Genomic DNA, 14,992 nt, shown 5'->3' on the forward strand with positions numbered 1-14,992 from the left:
GTCATTGAAAATTGAAATTCAGATGTATGTAAGTTCATTGTTAAGTTATCAATACTGGACTTTATTGTAAATTTACCAGCTTTTAGAGGCTTCACTATTAGGACCAAGTAGGCTAACACATTTGGGCCTACATCCACAATGCTTCCACATAATTTACCTTCTAGTTACTTCCCTTGGTGGTTGTTCTCTCATGAAGATTTATTTTGAGAGTACCTTTGTGAGTTATGAACACTTACTTCCTTTCTGCCTTGAATAATGAGAACCTTATTGATTTTGCTCTTGTTTCTTCCACTCCAAAATTTTGTCAGACTGGGATCTCAGAAACCATTATTTGGAGTCTCACGAAACTTTGTACACATATGCAGTACCACCTGAAGTTGTATCTTAGTGTATCTGACAATATGCTGCCAGTTGCAATGGAAACCGACTTTCCTGCAAATAATTTAAATTCTACAATTTGGTGAAATTTGGTTTTAAGGGTAAAAATGACATGACAAGTGAAAATTTTCATGTTTCAAGAAGATTCAAAAGTTGCTTTTGTCATGGTCTCCAATTTTCCTGCCAAACTTTCAAAGTCCGTCCATTTGGATGAAATTTTGATTTAGTTAAAATGGCATAGCAAGTGCATGCTAATTTTATATTTTGAGAAGATTCAAAAGTTGCTGTTGCTGTTGCCATGGCAACTGATTTTTCCACCAAACCTCCAATTTGAATGAAATTTGGATTTTTAGGGGGGGGAATGATACACAGAATCCGATAAATAAGATTTCAAGTCTGTTTAGGGTCACAAATGTGTCTGTCTTGGGAGTCCATCATGATCCTTCAGATTAAAATCACCTTGCTTATAACTGAAAGTCTTCTAAGACTGCTGAACTTAATCTGTTATTTCATTAAGATTGTACATGTAAGTTACCATATTCAGTTCCATTGTACTGCTATTTTGATTAAACAATTTTAATGAGAGTGAATGGTTTTTAACAATTTTTGTGTATGTGTTACTATTGGAACACTAGGTTGATGGGACTGTTCTGAGATGAGTGAATTTGATTTTTTTTTAAGTTGTGTAGCATTGTTAGTCATCAAATTTACTTTATCCTGTTGCACCATTATTTTGATTCAATAAATGTGCTCTTGGATTTGTCTTTTATCTTTATGGGTATTATCTGTAACAGAGCACTTAGTTTATTGTCAGTTTTATTGTTCCCATGTTTAATAGAAGTGTTGACACTTATACTATATCACTATTGGATAATGTATGTTAATATATTGGATAGGGTTTTATGTGGCAGGGGACAGTATGTTAATATATTGGATAGGGTTTTATGTGGCAGGGGACAGTATGTTTATATATTGGATAAGGTTTTATGTGGCAGGGGACATGTGGCTGTACATAGCAATTTTGTTATTTGATAGAAAGGAAATTTGTCAGAAAAAATGTTTTAATTTGAAGAGTTATTCTTTTATTTATGAATTGATAATCTGCCTATTCAACTTGTAGTGATTCTTTCAGTTTCTGTAGGTTATGAATTTTAAGTCCTGTTTTCAAGGGAAATAATTATTTTGAAATATATATTTATTTGATTAATAATTGTGTATCCTAGAGTTATTAAGTGCTTGTAGTTTTGCGATTCTTTGTTTTCTGTGTCAGTATATCTTTGTTATTTTTATATTTTTTTAAGTTTTTATATGAAATATTTTTGGCTACTTTTTTGTTTAGTTGTTATGTGTATATTATAATATATTTGTATGTCCTATACAGAAAAATGTGGTACATAAACTGATCTTAGTTTAACAAATGTTGTATAATGTGACCATGAACCCACGTAACTTTTAGGATGTTTTACATATTTCTGTGATAACGATAACTGGAAATATTTCAACTGAAATCTATCTGCTGTTAGTATTCATGACTCAGCACTGTGTGATTATATGGTGTCAATTTTTTGCAAGGTTATACTGAACAGCTAGCTATATGTGTCATCTTTTTGCTTTGATTTTCTGTTGTAAAACAACTGTTTATGAATATACATGTATAGTCAACACATAAAGACTCCTTAGATTACTTTACATGAAGATTGTAATCTTCAGATGTCAAATTACGGTAATTTTTCATATATAACAAAGAAAACATGAGTTTTAATTCCAATCTTAGACATTCTGAAATTCTTTTTTTTTAGTATTTTTTACCCTAACTGCTGTTATTCAATTCTTCCTTGAAGTATTGTTTCTTCACCAAAATTTTCCATTTTAAATGTGCATTAGTTTTATTATCATCTAATTGTATTTAAGCTATGTAACACTGCTTTGCTTTGTTGTTGAGGTTAGATATACCTTAAATGAAATGAAGATTTATAGAATTTTAATAAGTATCATTATTTTTTATTTGATATTTTTGCATATTCTTGCCAATAAAACAATTTAGGTATATGTATTGTCATGTTTAGTGATTGTACTTTTTTTTAAATACTGGTACACAATAGAACCTTGCAGATAGGTTCCAGGTTGTTCGGTGCTGTCATATTTTTTGTTCAGATTTTTTAAAAGTTGAATGCAAGTTGCAGCATACTAATAAATAAGGATATTATTTATAGCAATAATAAAACTCTTTGCATTTGTACCAGTACTTTTAAGTTATTTAATTTTTTTTTTATCTGTGTATTTTGTAGCCAGTAATTGTTAGTTTAGAGTTAACTTTTTAACTTATTTTTTAGATAAAGATCAATCAGATATACCTGCATCTCTTTCTAAGTGTATATTCTGTTTGAGAGCACTTTACATTGTACATCACTGTCAATACTTTAGACAGTGGGCTTAGCATTTGCTATAAAGTTACGGTAGATGCACTTGTTTACTAGTCCAAAACTAGTGAATTATTGTATAATGGTTATGTGTTATTTTTGTGTTTATGAATGCTCAAGGTAATGTCTAAATGGAATTATCAGGATCTTGGTTCAGTACAATAAATTTTTACTTGTAGTGTTTGGATAGTTGTGTGAGTTAATGTGTTGGTGCTATGAGGAATTTTGTTTTTGCAATTTTTTTTTAAATGATAATTGTATGGGTTTTATATTTTCAGTTCTTACCTAATTCTTTTTTCAATACATGAGTGATCATATTCTTTTCAGTATCTGAACATTTATTCAACAAAAAACAATACATTACATGTTCATGATATTGACAGAACTCATGTCTATAATGATGGAATGGTAATAGCTTTAAATTGTTTGTTTTGTTGCTGATATTAAATAATTGATGCTTTTATGTATGTTTAAATAATTGATGATCTTTATGTATGTTTAAATATTTATTAGATAGATAGTTTTGATGATACTTTAGAAATTGTTAGTTGTTTTTATGTAAAAGCCTCTGGAGCCAATAGTTTTTTGTTTAGAAATTGTTAGTTGTTTTAATTTAAAAGCCTCTGGAGCCAGTAGTTTTTTGAATGTGTACAAAGTCTAAATAAGGGTAAAGAAACTGATTTTGCCATTTTAATATATGTTTTATTGTTATCCTAGCTAGACTAAAGGTCCATGTGAGTTTATCTTACCACTTGGCATTTTGGGTTCATTTAAGGAGGTAGACCTTGGGTAAGGGACGCAACTGTTACAAATCATTGAGACGTTTGTATTCAGCATTTTACATCAATCTCATGTAAACATCAAATTAACTTGGACTGATTTTATTCTGTTTCAGACGAAAGCTTGATATACTTTGGTGAAATTGAATTAGATACAAACATATCACTGATTTGAAGAGTTATGCCCCTTACCCTGAGTCTACCTCCTTAACAATTTCTTTTCAAGATCAACTTAACAGGAAGCCAAACTTTACATGATGTATATGTATAAAAGGAATTCTACAAACAGTCATCTTAAGGTCGTACATGGTCCAACCAGATGTTAATCTTGCGTTCTGAAACTATTACATGCTAATTTGTTGAATTTAACAAGATTGTTGAAAGCAGCGACTTCTACAAAGAAAATATACCTTTGATGAGACAACTCCAAGTTTTCTGATAAATCTTGTTTTACTAAAAAGTTATTTTTTTTTAGTATTCCCATTATTCAATTGTATTGTTTCACTAATCAGATAAAAATTAGTTCGGTGATTTTGGCTGCTTTTATTAACAAGTTAAAATCCTTGTATAAGCAGAATGTGGAATTGTAAGCGAGATATTTACCAAAGTCAGTTATTTCACATAATCCAGTATCATTTCAACATAAGCCAAAGTAAGGTTTTCATAAGGTATAAATGCCAAATGTTTGATTTTATATACATATTCTCTTCTGTCATTATTGTACACTTCTGAGAAATATAGAACATTTTCATCATGACTTTACATGTTTTTGAATTGCAGTTTTTATTATGAATTAAATTTTATCTGTCTTTATTTAATTGAAGTTATGTATGAATTTGATAACTCAGGAAACATAGGATTGAGAATATGAATATATAAACATTTACATACATATAAACACCTTATCTCATTGTCACAAAAAGAAATTAACCAAACTCGGTAGAACCTGAGCTTTCTAGCCAAGTATGTTCTGACTATAGCATAAAACAATTATACATATTCACAGTATTGAGTAATTCACTATTAATGTCAACAAATAGTTAGGCAGGGTTGTGATTCTTTTAAATATTTGTCATACACAATACATTATCACAATAAAACAACACAGTTACAATTCTGATCACAGCATGTGTAAACAGCAAAACAGATATGACAACAAAGGACACTATAATCAGTGCCAAATTGTGTAAGGGATAAATAATATGAATTGTTGTGCTTTTATGCATTACTAGTCAAAAAGAATAATTTTCTCTAATTAAAACATCTTTTTAGGTTTTCAATTCATCAAAATACCTTATGTTGCCAGTTCATGCCTGGAACTTTCCTACTGTTTCAGAACACTACACAAAAATATAGTCTAAATGTAATCCTTTTATATTGTTCAATACATCTCCTAAAACCTTTAAATATGTTACTGGCAATTATTCTTCCCAATAATATTCTATTATTTCTGCAAATAAAATTAAGATTTAGTCTTCAATGAACTGAAGATTTGAGGAACTCCCTTTTTGCCTTGAAAGATGTTTTATTCAACATTTTCATTTCGGGAATGAAGTTCTTGCAGTAATGTGCCAAGAATCATTACATGTTCTAAGGGTGTTCCTTTTAATACAAATATCTGTGAAAATCTTCACACTATTATCAATATTTTATGATTAATAAACAGGGAGTGAAGAGCAGTGATTTAACCAAGTAAAATTGGCGGGAAAATTCAAATTGATAAAAAGTGTCTAGTTTTGAAAATCATTTCTTGAGCTGAAATTAGTTCTATTTGAGTATAATTACTGTGTGTGACAATACTCTGAATGTGATGTGCAAATTAACTTTTGGACAGGTTTAACAAATTGGGAATAAGGTGAAACAGATCAAAATTTGTAAGTATGTGTGAAGTTGGATACTGTTTAACTATCGATTACAGTTTTTACTTCAGAAATCGGTAGTTGATTAATTTTCAGTTTTTATCAATTTAGATCGAAGATCGGAACTGATATAGCAGTCACCAGAGCCTTTAGATTTGTAAAGCATGTCAGCAGCTGCAATTATCTTGCACTACCGCAGGAAAATGGCCCCATTGGCATACCCAATTAAGGTTCAAATGCAGGTAGTTAAGACCACTTTGTAGGTATTTCTTATACATCAAATTCAATTCTGTTATTTACACCAGTAAACAACCTTTATTGCAAACTTGATATGCTGAGTAATTTGGTTTATACAACAACGATCCAATTAAAAAAATTAACAAAAGGGTAGCATAACCCCCGAAACTATTCTGACATTTCATCCGCTGTATTTGGTGTATTTTAATTACAGTTACCGGTTCATTGAAAGCCCGAAGATGACAAATAATTATGAAATTTGCATATGCGATGGAATAGGAATTTCGATAATACATCTATCGGCAATTGTGTCCCTTTGGTCTGATGATATTGCTTTTTGCAATAATAATTCTATTTTACTATTTTGGTCGTGTGCATGTTATGACAGAGCTCTGTGGGTTCTCCAGGGCCTTAAAAGTGCTTGGCTAATGTTTCCTGCACCAGACACGATTGTTGAAATATTGTAAGACTTTGGCATTTATGTTACTGTATGTGTCTCTGTAAGCACTTTTACATGACGCATAAGTGTCTATGTGATAACTTGTAGCACTTGAGCTTCAAAGCTTATCGACTGAGAAATGTAGCTAGTGTAGAGGGATATGTATCTTTGAATAGGATTAATTCCAAAGATTGTAGATTAAGTTTGAATAATTAAACAGACATGCAGTTTCGACCTGTAGGTCGATAAATTGAATTTAGAAACTGGGAAAGGCCAACTAGTAGTTTCATTGGCGGATCAAAGGGAGTTACGGGGCTTGAGACCCCCTTTTTATTGGAAAATTTGTCATTTTTATGTCTAAAATTTAAAAAAATGCAAATTATGTCCTAGCATTCCCTTTTTTTCTGGGGAACCTTGACTAGCACACCCTTTTTATAGTGTCGTGATCCGACCCTGAGTTTGTAGTTCAATTATTCTGTATTTCGGAGACTTTTGTGTTCATTCATCTAGGTGTTTCATGTAAGCCCATGTCAAACTTGAATATTATGCAAACTGGCGCACTGTTAGGATGCATAATTTATTTTGGTGTGTCTTTGTTTTTAAATGTCCTTCGTAACCAGAATGGTGAATTTGAAAATAAAACAGAGTTCAATATTAATCATGATTTACAACAATAAATTTGCGTTAAATACGTTTGAATAATTCGAACTCGGTACTTTCCTTTTATTCCATATTCTTGCATCTTGACGATTATTGGAGACGTAAAAATTCAAACGATCGAAATAAATTGATACAGTACATCAGGACTTTGATTAAGAATATGAAAGGTTTTTACATCTTTGGTTTTTAAATAATGATGTAGACTAGTTTTCTTTTAATTTGTTTGCAAAATACAGAAAATATATGAAACCTTGTAAAAATCGACATCAAGGCTCAACTATCTGAAATCAAAATCGGGGACGTATCTAAATATACATACTAAAGCATTAATTATTCTTGAAAATTTAACTGTGGAGTTATGAAGTCAACGAAAATACCATCCGGTATCTCAGACACCTGTAAATATCTGAAACAACATATACAATACATATGTTGGCCTATCACCTCACAATTAGTATTCATTTAGATTAAGGAATAAACTACTGATGCTTCATTCTTTTTATTACTGATATGTAATTTATGTTTAAGATAAACAAATTCCTCTTCGAGCCGTTGTTATGGTTATTGTTGTATGTAGAGAGGATTTTTATTTTTAGTTTCATCTTCTAAAGATAGAGAAACTCTGCTGTTTATGATGCTATTTGCTGTCTTCTAACGTTTAATTATAACTAATCTTGCATGTTTTTCCTCTGTCAGTTACTCAACTTGTTTTCATTTGGCTAAAATAATGGTTGTTGTAAAGAGATTGAAGGAGGCTTCGCTGTGCATTATTTTAGCATTGTTTTCTATGCTTGTGTCAGTGATATTCTTTTTTATTGCTTTTTCATCCGATGTTTGGGTAAAAAAGGATTATGACGAGACTTATGAAATAAATTCAGACACTTTTGGTGTAACAAATTTTTTCCATACTGGTACAAGGATTTATGGGTTGTGGAAATACACAAGACATTATCCTTGGAATGAACAACCAAAATTATATGAAGATAGAGGTCTTTTACTGAAAAGCGATGAATTGCCACTTACTGTTACTGTTTCAGGTAAGACACACTCCGTACGCAGACCTTTCCAATCTTTCGTTTTCTATTTGTTGTCAGTATATGAATACACCTATGGTGAAAAAAATGCTCAACGGAAATATCTATATTGTAAAATTGTGCCACAAGTCTGTTACACAAATCTAGATTTTAAACCTTCAAGCAATTATAAAAGATCAGATTTTTTTAACAATTAGGAACAGTATTTAGAATAAAAGATCACAGCGAAGTCAATCAGTAGTTAAAAGTTGGTCAAGATATGTTGAAAATCAACCAAATGTGACTGTAAAGATAAATGAAGAAAAAAAAAGAAATGAACATAAACGAAATAAGGTCCAGTGTGAGAAAGATCTTATATAAAATGGTATTGTGGAATAGGAAAAGATAGAAAAACTGAGTATCACACATGTATTAATCAAGTTTATTTACATATATGAGTACTTGGTATACACGCCAGGGGCGGATCCAGGATTTGAGTTTAGGGGGGCGTAAATTAAATTAAATGCCGTGCAAAGCAAGGCAAAAAATATTATGGGGTGAAGCTTGTGGTGATTTTTTTTTCTTACCGATTTAAGGAGGGAGTGTACGCCCGGTATGTCAGTCCTTGGGTCCGCACCTGCACGCCTTATTATATTTCTCTTACCTTCATTGCTGTCAGCGGCATTCGGTGGAAGGATCAATTTGGTTCTTATAGAAATGATGTGTTCTTAAAAAGTTATTCTGTTGTAATTATTGCCTTATCCATTTTCAGGATGGTATCGAGCTACACAAGCAATGGAGTGTCTAGGCTTGATAAGTATAGTGTTGGCACTTTTGACGATTCTTCTATATGTTTGTGTACCATCTTGTAAAGTTAAAAGAGCCTTATACTTAATGATTATTTTCACTTTTGCAGCAGGTAATATAATTAAACATGATAACGGATGTTTACATGTATACATGATTATGAAGCAAAATTAAGACTTAGTGTTCTGTCGGGTAATATTTGATTAAGATTAACTATCTATGCTATGAGTATTCATACCAAGTAATATGGGTTTTCATTAAATCATTCCTTAATTTTTCACGGGAATTTCTTTATGTTATACACTTTCTGTGCATTCACTTCAAAGTACTTGAACGCCCCTTACAAAATTTGGCATAACTTTCTTTTCGATAATTAAGATTCATCATTCAGATCTGACTAATATCAGCCGTACTCCAATAGATCCGCAGTTAACAGTTTTCGTAGTTGCACTGTTATAATGTTTATAACACCTGTAATCAAGTTGGTTTTACCGTTCTCATTACAGTTTTCTTCATCGTCATAGGAATAGCTATTTTTGGAGCGAGGTTTGATGAGATAGGATTTGAAGTTGGATGGTCTATGGGACTGGCTATTGGTGCTGCTATCTTAGTATTCATATCGGGAATATTTCAGATTCTTGAACTAACATGAAGAGAAATGTAGTGTAATTTGTCGTAGACCTTATATATTTCTGCGTGCATTGTGTTATATCTGTTTTCAGTATACAAATGTGTAAAGTAGACACGAATGTCATCAAACATGTAATTGTTCAAGTCATGTGAAAAAAAACGAAATACTAATTTTAAATGTTAAATACATTAATTCACACGTCAGAGTAAGTACCTTATAGTAATACGAAAAAGGAAACAATTCATGGTGCAAGCCTCGATTTCGGGCTACAGGGAGTCTACAGTTCAGTTCAAACTTCAATCAGACTTCAATGACTAATTCAATATTCTTATCTCGGACTTCTTACTTCAAATTATAACATTAAGACTGAATTTCGCGAGGAAAATGTTCCCTCTGATAATGGAGCAAAAATATAAATTAGAATAAATTTACGATCAATATAAACATAGCATAGACCTATAATTTAATTTATTACAGGTCTATGATAAAAAATAAGTTTTATTTCTGTCTTGTTAAGTGCAGTGTCGTATGCCTATAGTGTTGTTTGAAAAAGCTTCTTTCCTTTATCAAACCATGGTAAAAGATGAAGAGATTGTTTTTATGTGAAGAAGAACTCCGCATTGCAAAGGCTGAAATGCATAATAAGAATTAGTAAATCTGAACTCTGAGTGTGAAGTATCAACTCAGAAGAATGTTACGCCATGCTTTCTGTACTACAAAAGGAAAATTGTACTTCTGTAAGAAGTTTGAATACAACACCATCAATAACTTCAACAAAAATACTAATTACTCTTTTAATGAGCAATAGTTACATAAAATAGAAACATCTCAATTACAGTAATTGGAAAAGATTAGGATTCGTCGAGAATATAATCCGTTCAATGTCTATGAATCATTAGATAATTGCCTTGTGAGCATGCACGAAAAAAGTTTCACTTTTAGTTTTAAACTATTCTTTCAATTGATAGCTCATTGTATCCTGTAACATCATCTTGAACTCGTCTGAATACTGCATCACTACAATTTCCAATTATAACTTCAGCTGTCGTGTACACACTCATGTTGCCAATCACGTGACCACCAAATACGCTACCGTTTTGATCACTTAAACTAGTATGGAGGTGACCGCCATCAGAAAGAGTGCCCACCAAAGAAACAATTTCAAAGTTTCCGTTAAAGTCTTTAATCTAAAAACATAAACACACATCAAACATGGAAGTATTTTATCATACTGATGATGTAACCATAAATGTATCATGTTAGAGATCACTGTATGTTTTGAACTAATCTAAGGACTCTATAAAATTTGCAATGACGCTTAATAACTTGGAATCAGCTCTGATGTAAATCCCGTTTTCGCATGTAGAAAATAATATGACGTCACATTGCAAACCAGCTATCCTTAGTTGAAATACATGTATTAAGATATTAGAAGGATTTAGCACTCGTTAAAAGGTGACTCGTTAAATATGCTAGCATGCCAAGACAAACCGCTCCAAAATCCAACTTTACACACCGCTGAGATAATAGATACATTAATGACAGCATCTGTACTATCACGTTGCCAAATATAATTAGAGCCTGTAGGGGGCAGACCAGAAATTTTAGGGGGTATTTCTTGGCATGGAGAAATGTTTGAGAGACTGATTACTTGTAATAACAATAAGACCAAACCGACAAAATAGAATATTTTTTCCCATTTCGTTTTGGGAACATAATAATAACATAAACACTACCAACAACATTTGGAATTTGATTGCGGTGATAAATAAATAGATAAATAAAACCTCGACTTGACTCGTGTATCTCGGATACCCTTCTATATATAGTATGAATACCCGTGAAGTATGATATGGATCAGTATGTCAATAAATAAGGATGGTGGTCACTTGAAACGATTTTGCTCTGTAAACCTTGGGCCTAGGAGGTCTGCCCAGCGCTTGTTGTTTACCCCACGTGTAGGTTTTCTTTAAGAAATAAAATCAAGTCTTTACGATCTTTTTCCTATTTTTTTTACGATTTTAGGCTATTTTTATGAATAATTTTTATTGTCCGACGGCGGCCATGTTAAACCGTGGCTTTTGGGTAAATTTAAATAAGGTCGTCGGAAAGGCCTTGTAATTGGCTATTTTTATATACAGTGAAACCTGCCTAAACCGAACCCTGAATAATCCGAAAACCTGTCTTAACAAGATACTTCTTGAAGACCCTTTGTGTCCATTTCAGTGTCTTAACCTGAATAAACTGAACTCCTTTCTAAACCGAACAACCTTAAAGTCAGAAAGGGATCCGGTTTAGACAAGTTTCGTTGTATATATATATTTGCATATTCACAACTGTAATATAGCCAGAGATCATTTCTTAATTATTATTATTTTTCATTATTTTATTTAATCATAACGGTTGTAAATATATAACAATATGAGACCGTCGTTTAAAATTACCCCCCCACCCCACCCCGAGAAAAAAAAAGAAAAAAAGTAAATACAAAATGGAGAAAACGTTTCTTATGTGCGAATTTCTAAAGTCTATACCATGCCATGACAAACCGCTCCAAAATCCAACTTTACATCCCGCTGAGATAATAGAGCATGAGCCCGTGTACAAATAACTTTAGTCTACTCCGGACATGAACTTTTATGAGCAACTCGTTGGGTATTTCTAGAAAAGCACAGGGCATTAAGGTGAAAAAATTCTAATCAAAGACCTGGCTTTGCATTCGATCCATAATACTAAACAAACGTACGAGATGTAATTTGACAGAATAGCGCATGGGGAGTCTGATAAAAAAAAATCCAAATTGGATCAACATGGGGAAAAAATATGATTAATGGGTGTTGCCCCCTTTGGCCCCTTATAACTCGAAAACCGTTAGAAATCTGATTGATATACAAAGGCAGGGATTTCCAAGTAAATCTGACCAAAAAACGATACTTGGCAGAAGCGTCAAAATCGGATTAACAATCAACTTCCTCTGTCAAGTCTAATGATAACACATATTTTACATCTGAAAAAAAATAATAATCCCTTATTTAAAAAAAAAAAGTTTTATCGTAAAATAACGAGAGTAAACGGGCGCCAACGACGATGACGACGACAGGGTATTACCATTTTACGACCGCAGTTTATTCATATATTCATTTATTTATTTCGCGGACGTATACGAAGTGCCGTGTTGCTATGGGTGCTGCTTCCACCAATGGGGTAAGCGAAAGGCTTATTACATTTCATTTATTCTTAATTATAAATGTTCAATTTCATCTTCGAAATGATTTCATACCCATTTTTTACAACAAAAAAAATCAAACCCCTTAATATATCGCATGGGTTCATTTAGATTGATTCGACGGGTTATACTATCAATGGGCGATACTATCTTATGACGTTGGTGTTGGATACAAATGTAGTATCACTCATTGATGGTGTACATAAGTCGAAACATGAAGTGTCTCTGTGCACTTATTTGACGTCACTGTTGTAGGTGGGAAAATGTTTATAAAGCATCGTTATGACAAGGTTCTATCAAAGCAATATCAACAACTTGCAGTTTTACTGTCGGACATCCTCAGCTTTACACTGTTGACGCTGCCGACACAGCTCATAACAAACGCCCCGTTAAGTCCATTCTGTTTGGCAAATGTAGTGAGATGTTCTTTTATTTCCTGGCCTGGCTTAAGCCTTATAGGATAACAGGTCATTGTACATGGAATGGACTGAAATGCATCATTAGAAAAAAGACAGTTTTAATAATCTTAGTTCGAAACAGACATTAGTTTCAAGTGTTATTTAGGGAATGACTGTTAATTTTTTTTCCGTCTATAGGGAAATAGCCACAATCACGTGGTGCACACTATACAGCCTGCGTAGCAGGTTGTTTTCAAGATTGCACTACGGGTATTTCGAATAGACCAAAAAAGAAATATATATAACTGTCGTTCCTTATAACTGAATTTCAGTTTCAGAAAGAGTAAGCAAGGGAATCAAGATTCTAGCGGAAATCAAAAGGTAAATTTAAGAATTTAAGGAGTAAATCAGCAAAAACGGTCGATGACGTTACAGTCACATTACAAAATTTGGTCTATTACACTACCAGGAATTTAACTACAGATTTCATGTACTTTTAATGCCGATATGAAATCAGTACTTTTCTTTCGAATAACATTCGAAAAAAGTACTGATTTTATATCGGCATTAACAGTACATAAAATCTGTAGTTAAATTTCTGGTAGTGTAGATGATGGGCAAATTTTTATATCCAATCAGAAAGCGTGTTACATCTGAATCTGAAATTAAATTATATAAAAATTTGAATTTAGAAATGCAAATGACGTTATTAAAAAACCTTAAGTCAGTAAATTTAAATGTTACTCTTCCGTAGACGTACGTATTTTCAAGACAGAGTGAGAAAACGCTCAGACGTGGGATCTGGGAATAGGCCAGAGCGTCTTTAATTTACAGCAGCCCAGCCGCTATGTAGGACATACTCTGACCAATGTCTTCGATGTTCACAACTAAATATAGAACGTTGGTGAAGCTAGAAAATCAAACACCTTGAAGCGGTAGAAAAGAAAGTAAATTTCCCGCACATTTGAAAAAAATAATAATCTTGGACCAATACTATACAAATCCTTGATTCTGTGTTTTGTTTATAATTGTTTGTTATGTTTTCTCTGTTTACCAAACATTTATGTTATATAAAGATTCGAATTTCTTAATTCAAATTTGCAAACAAGATTAATCAGCATTAATTTCACATAATTAGATATATTAGAAATAAAGGTAATATACTAAGTCTCGACTCTGTGCGTATAAATTTACGCTAACAGCACAATTTTAATTAAAGATACAGAGATCTGGATCTTTATATTATATAAAGTCCTGGCTGAGATTTGGTAAATTTGAGTTGAATGAGTAATCAAGAGAACCAAGGTTCTAGCGGAAATCAAAACAATGTAATTCAGGGACAAAGACCCACATGGAAAACAGACAAACACAACAAAGAACATACAGTTACTGAAATAATACATACAGAGTAACAAAAGTAAATGAGCAACTCGGACTCCACTAAAAATTGGAAGCATGGACCCAGGTGCACTGGTAGGGTAAGCGTCCTCTGCTTTTCTAGAGACACCCACCGAGTTGCTCATAAAAAGTCAAGTCCGGGGCAGACGAAAGAGGAAAGGAAAACTATGACACGTTGAACAAATCAGTTTTCATGGTGCAAATGGATACACCGTAACGATCCATGAGTTCATAAAACTTCTGTAGTGATTACTTCAATATTGTAGCAACATAACCCTGTTCCAGAAGCCTAACTGTAAGAAGTCTAGCATGATACAAAAAGTCCGCGTATTTACGGCAAGCTCGGGCATAATGTATGAGTTGTGATATGAAAACTCCATACGCAGGTGCTGAAGAAAAATTGCCAGAGATGAAAGGGAAGTTGACAATTCTGAATGAAAAGTCACCACGTCTGTCGTAAACTCCTTCACCATCGATCTTTAAGTGTGGGTCAAGATATGAGGCTGACTTCACAGTGTATGTCGTACATATACACGGTGCATTTCCTAACTTGTTCAGTCTTGCGATCCTTGGTTCCAATATATACAGGAAAAAGACGTGCTAAGGTGATTTAAATCAAATGAAAACAGATATTTTCTTACCTCAATAGATGACATTTTATGACGCGGTTCTATAATTAAAACACGTGGTTCGTAAGGACGTTTTAGCGCTTTGTTATAGCAAATAAATTTTGGTAACTGGTTATAA

General features: G+C 32.6%; 2 protein-coding genes across 2 annotated transcripts; one reads left to right on the plus strand and one right to left on the minus strand.

Annotated features, from left to right (window-relative positions):
- Positions 1–7,377: 7,377 nt before the first annotated feature.
- Positions 7,378–9,671, plus strand: LOC148624150 (uncharacterized). The gene is made up of 3 exons (XM_088566686.1): positions 7,378–7,809; positions 8,558–8,704; positions 9,099–9,671. Exons 1-3 carry the CDS (start codon positions 7,500–7,502, stop codon positions 9,242–9,244), a joined length of 603 nt encoding a protein of 200 aa, XP_088422812.1. The 5' UTR covers positions 7,378–7,499; the 3' UTR covers positions 9,245–9,671.
- A 496-nt stretch (positions 9,672–10,167) lies between these two features.
- Positions 10,168–14,944, minus strand: LOC148624151 (uncharacterized). Its single transcript, XM_088566687.1, has 3 exons — positions 14,887–14,944; positions 12,769–12,936; positions 10,168–10,410 (listed from the first exon to the last, which is right to left on the minus strand). The coding sequence occupies exons 1-3, from the start codon at positions 14,899–14,901 to the stop codon at positions 10,168–10,170; spliced, it is 426 nt and encodes a 141-aa protein (XP_088422813.1). The 5' UTR covers positions 14,902–14,944.
- Positions 14,945–14,992: the final 48 nt, after the last annotated feature.

The sequence above is a fragment of the Perna viridis genome, chromosome 2 (assembly GCF_037379345.1).
Source record: "Perna viridis isolate PV_CMFRI_1.1 ecotype Kerala chromosome 2, ASM3737934v1, whole genome shotgun sequence".
NCBI lineage: Eukaryota > Metazoa > Mollusca > Bivalvia > Mytilida > Mytilidae > Perna > Perna viridis.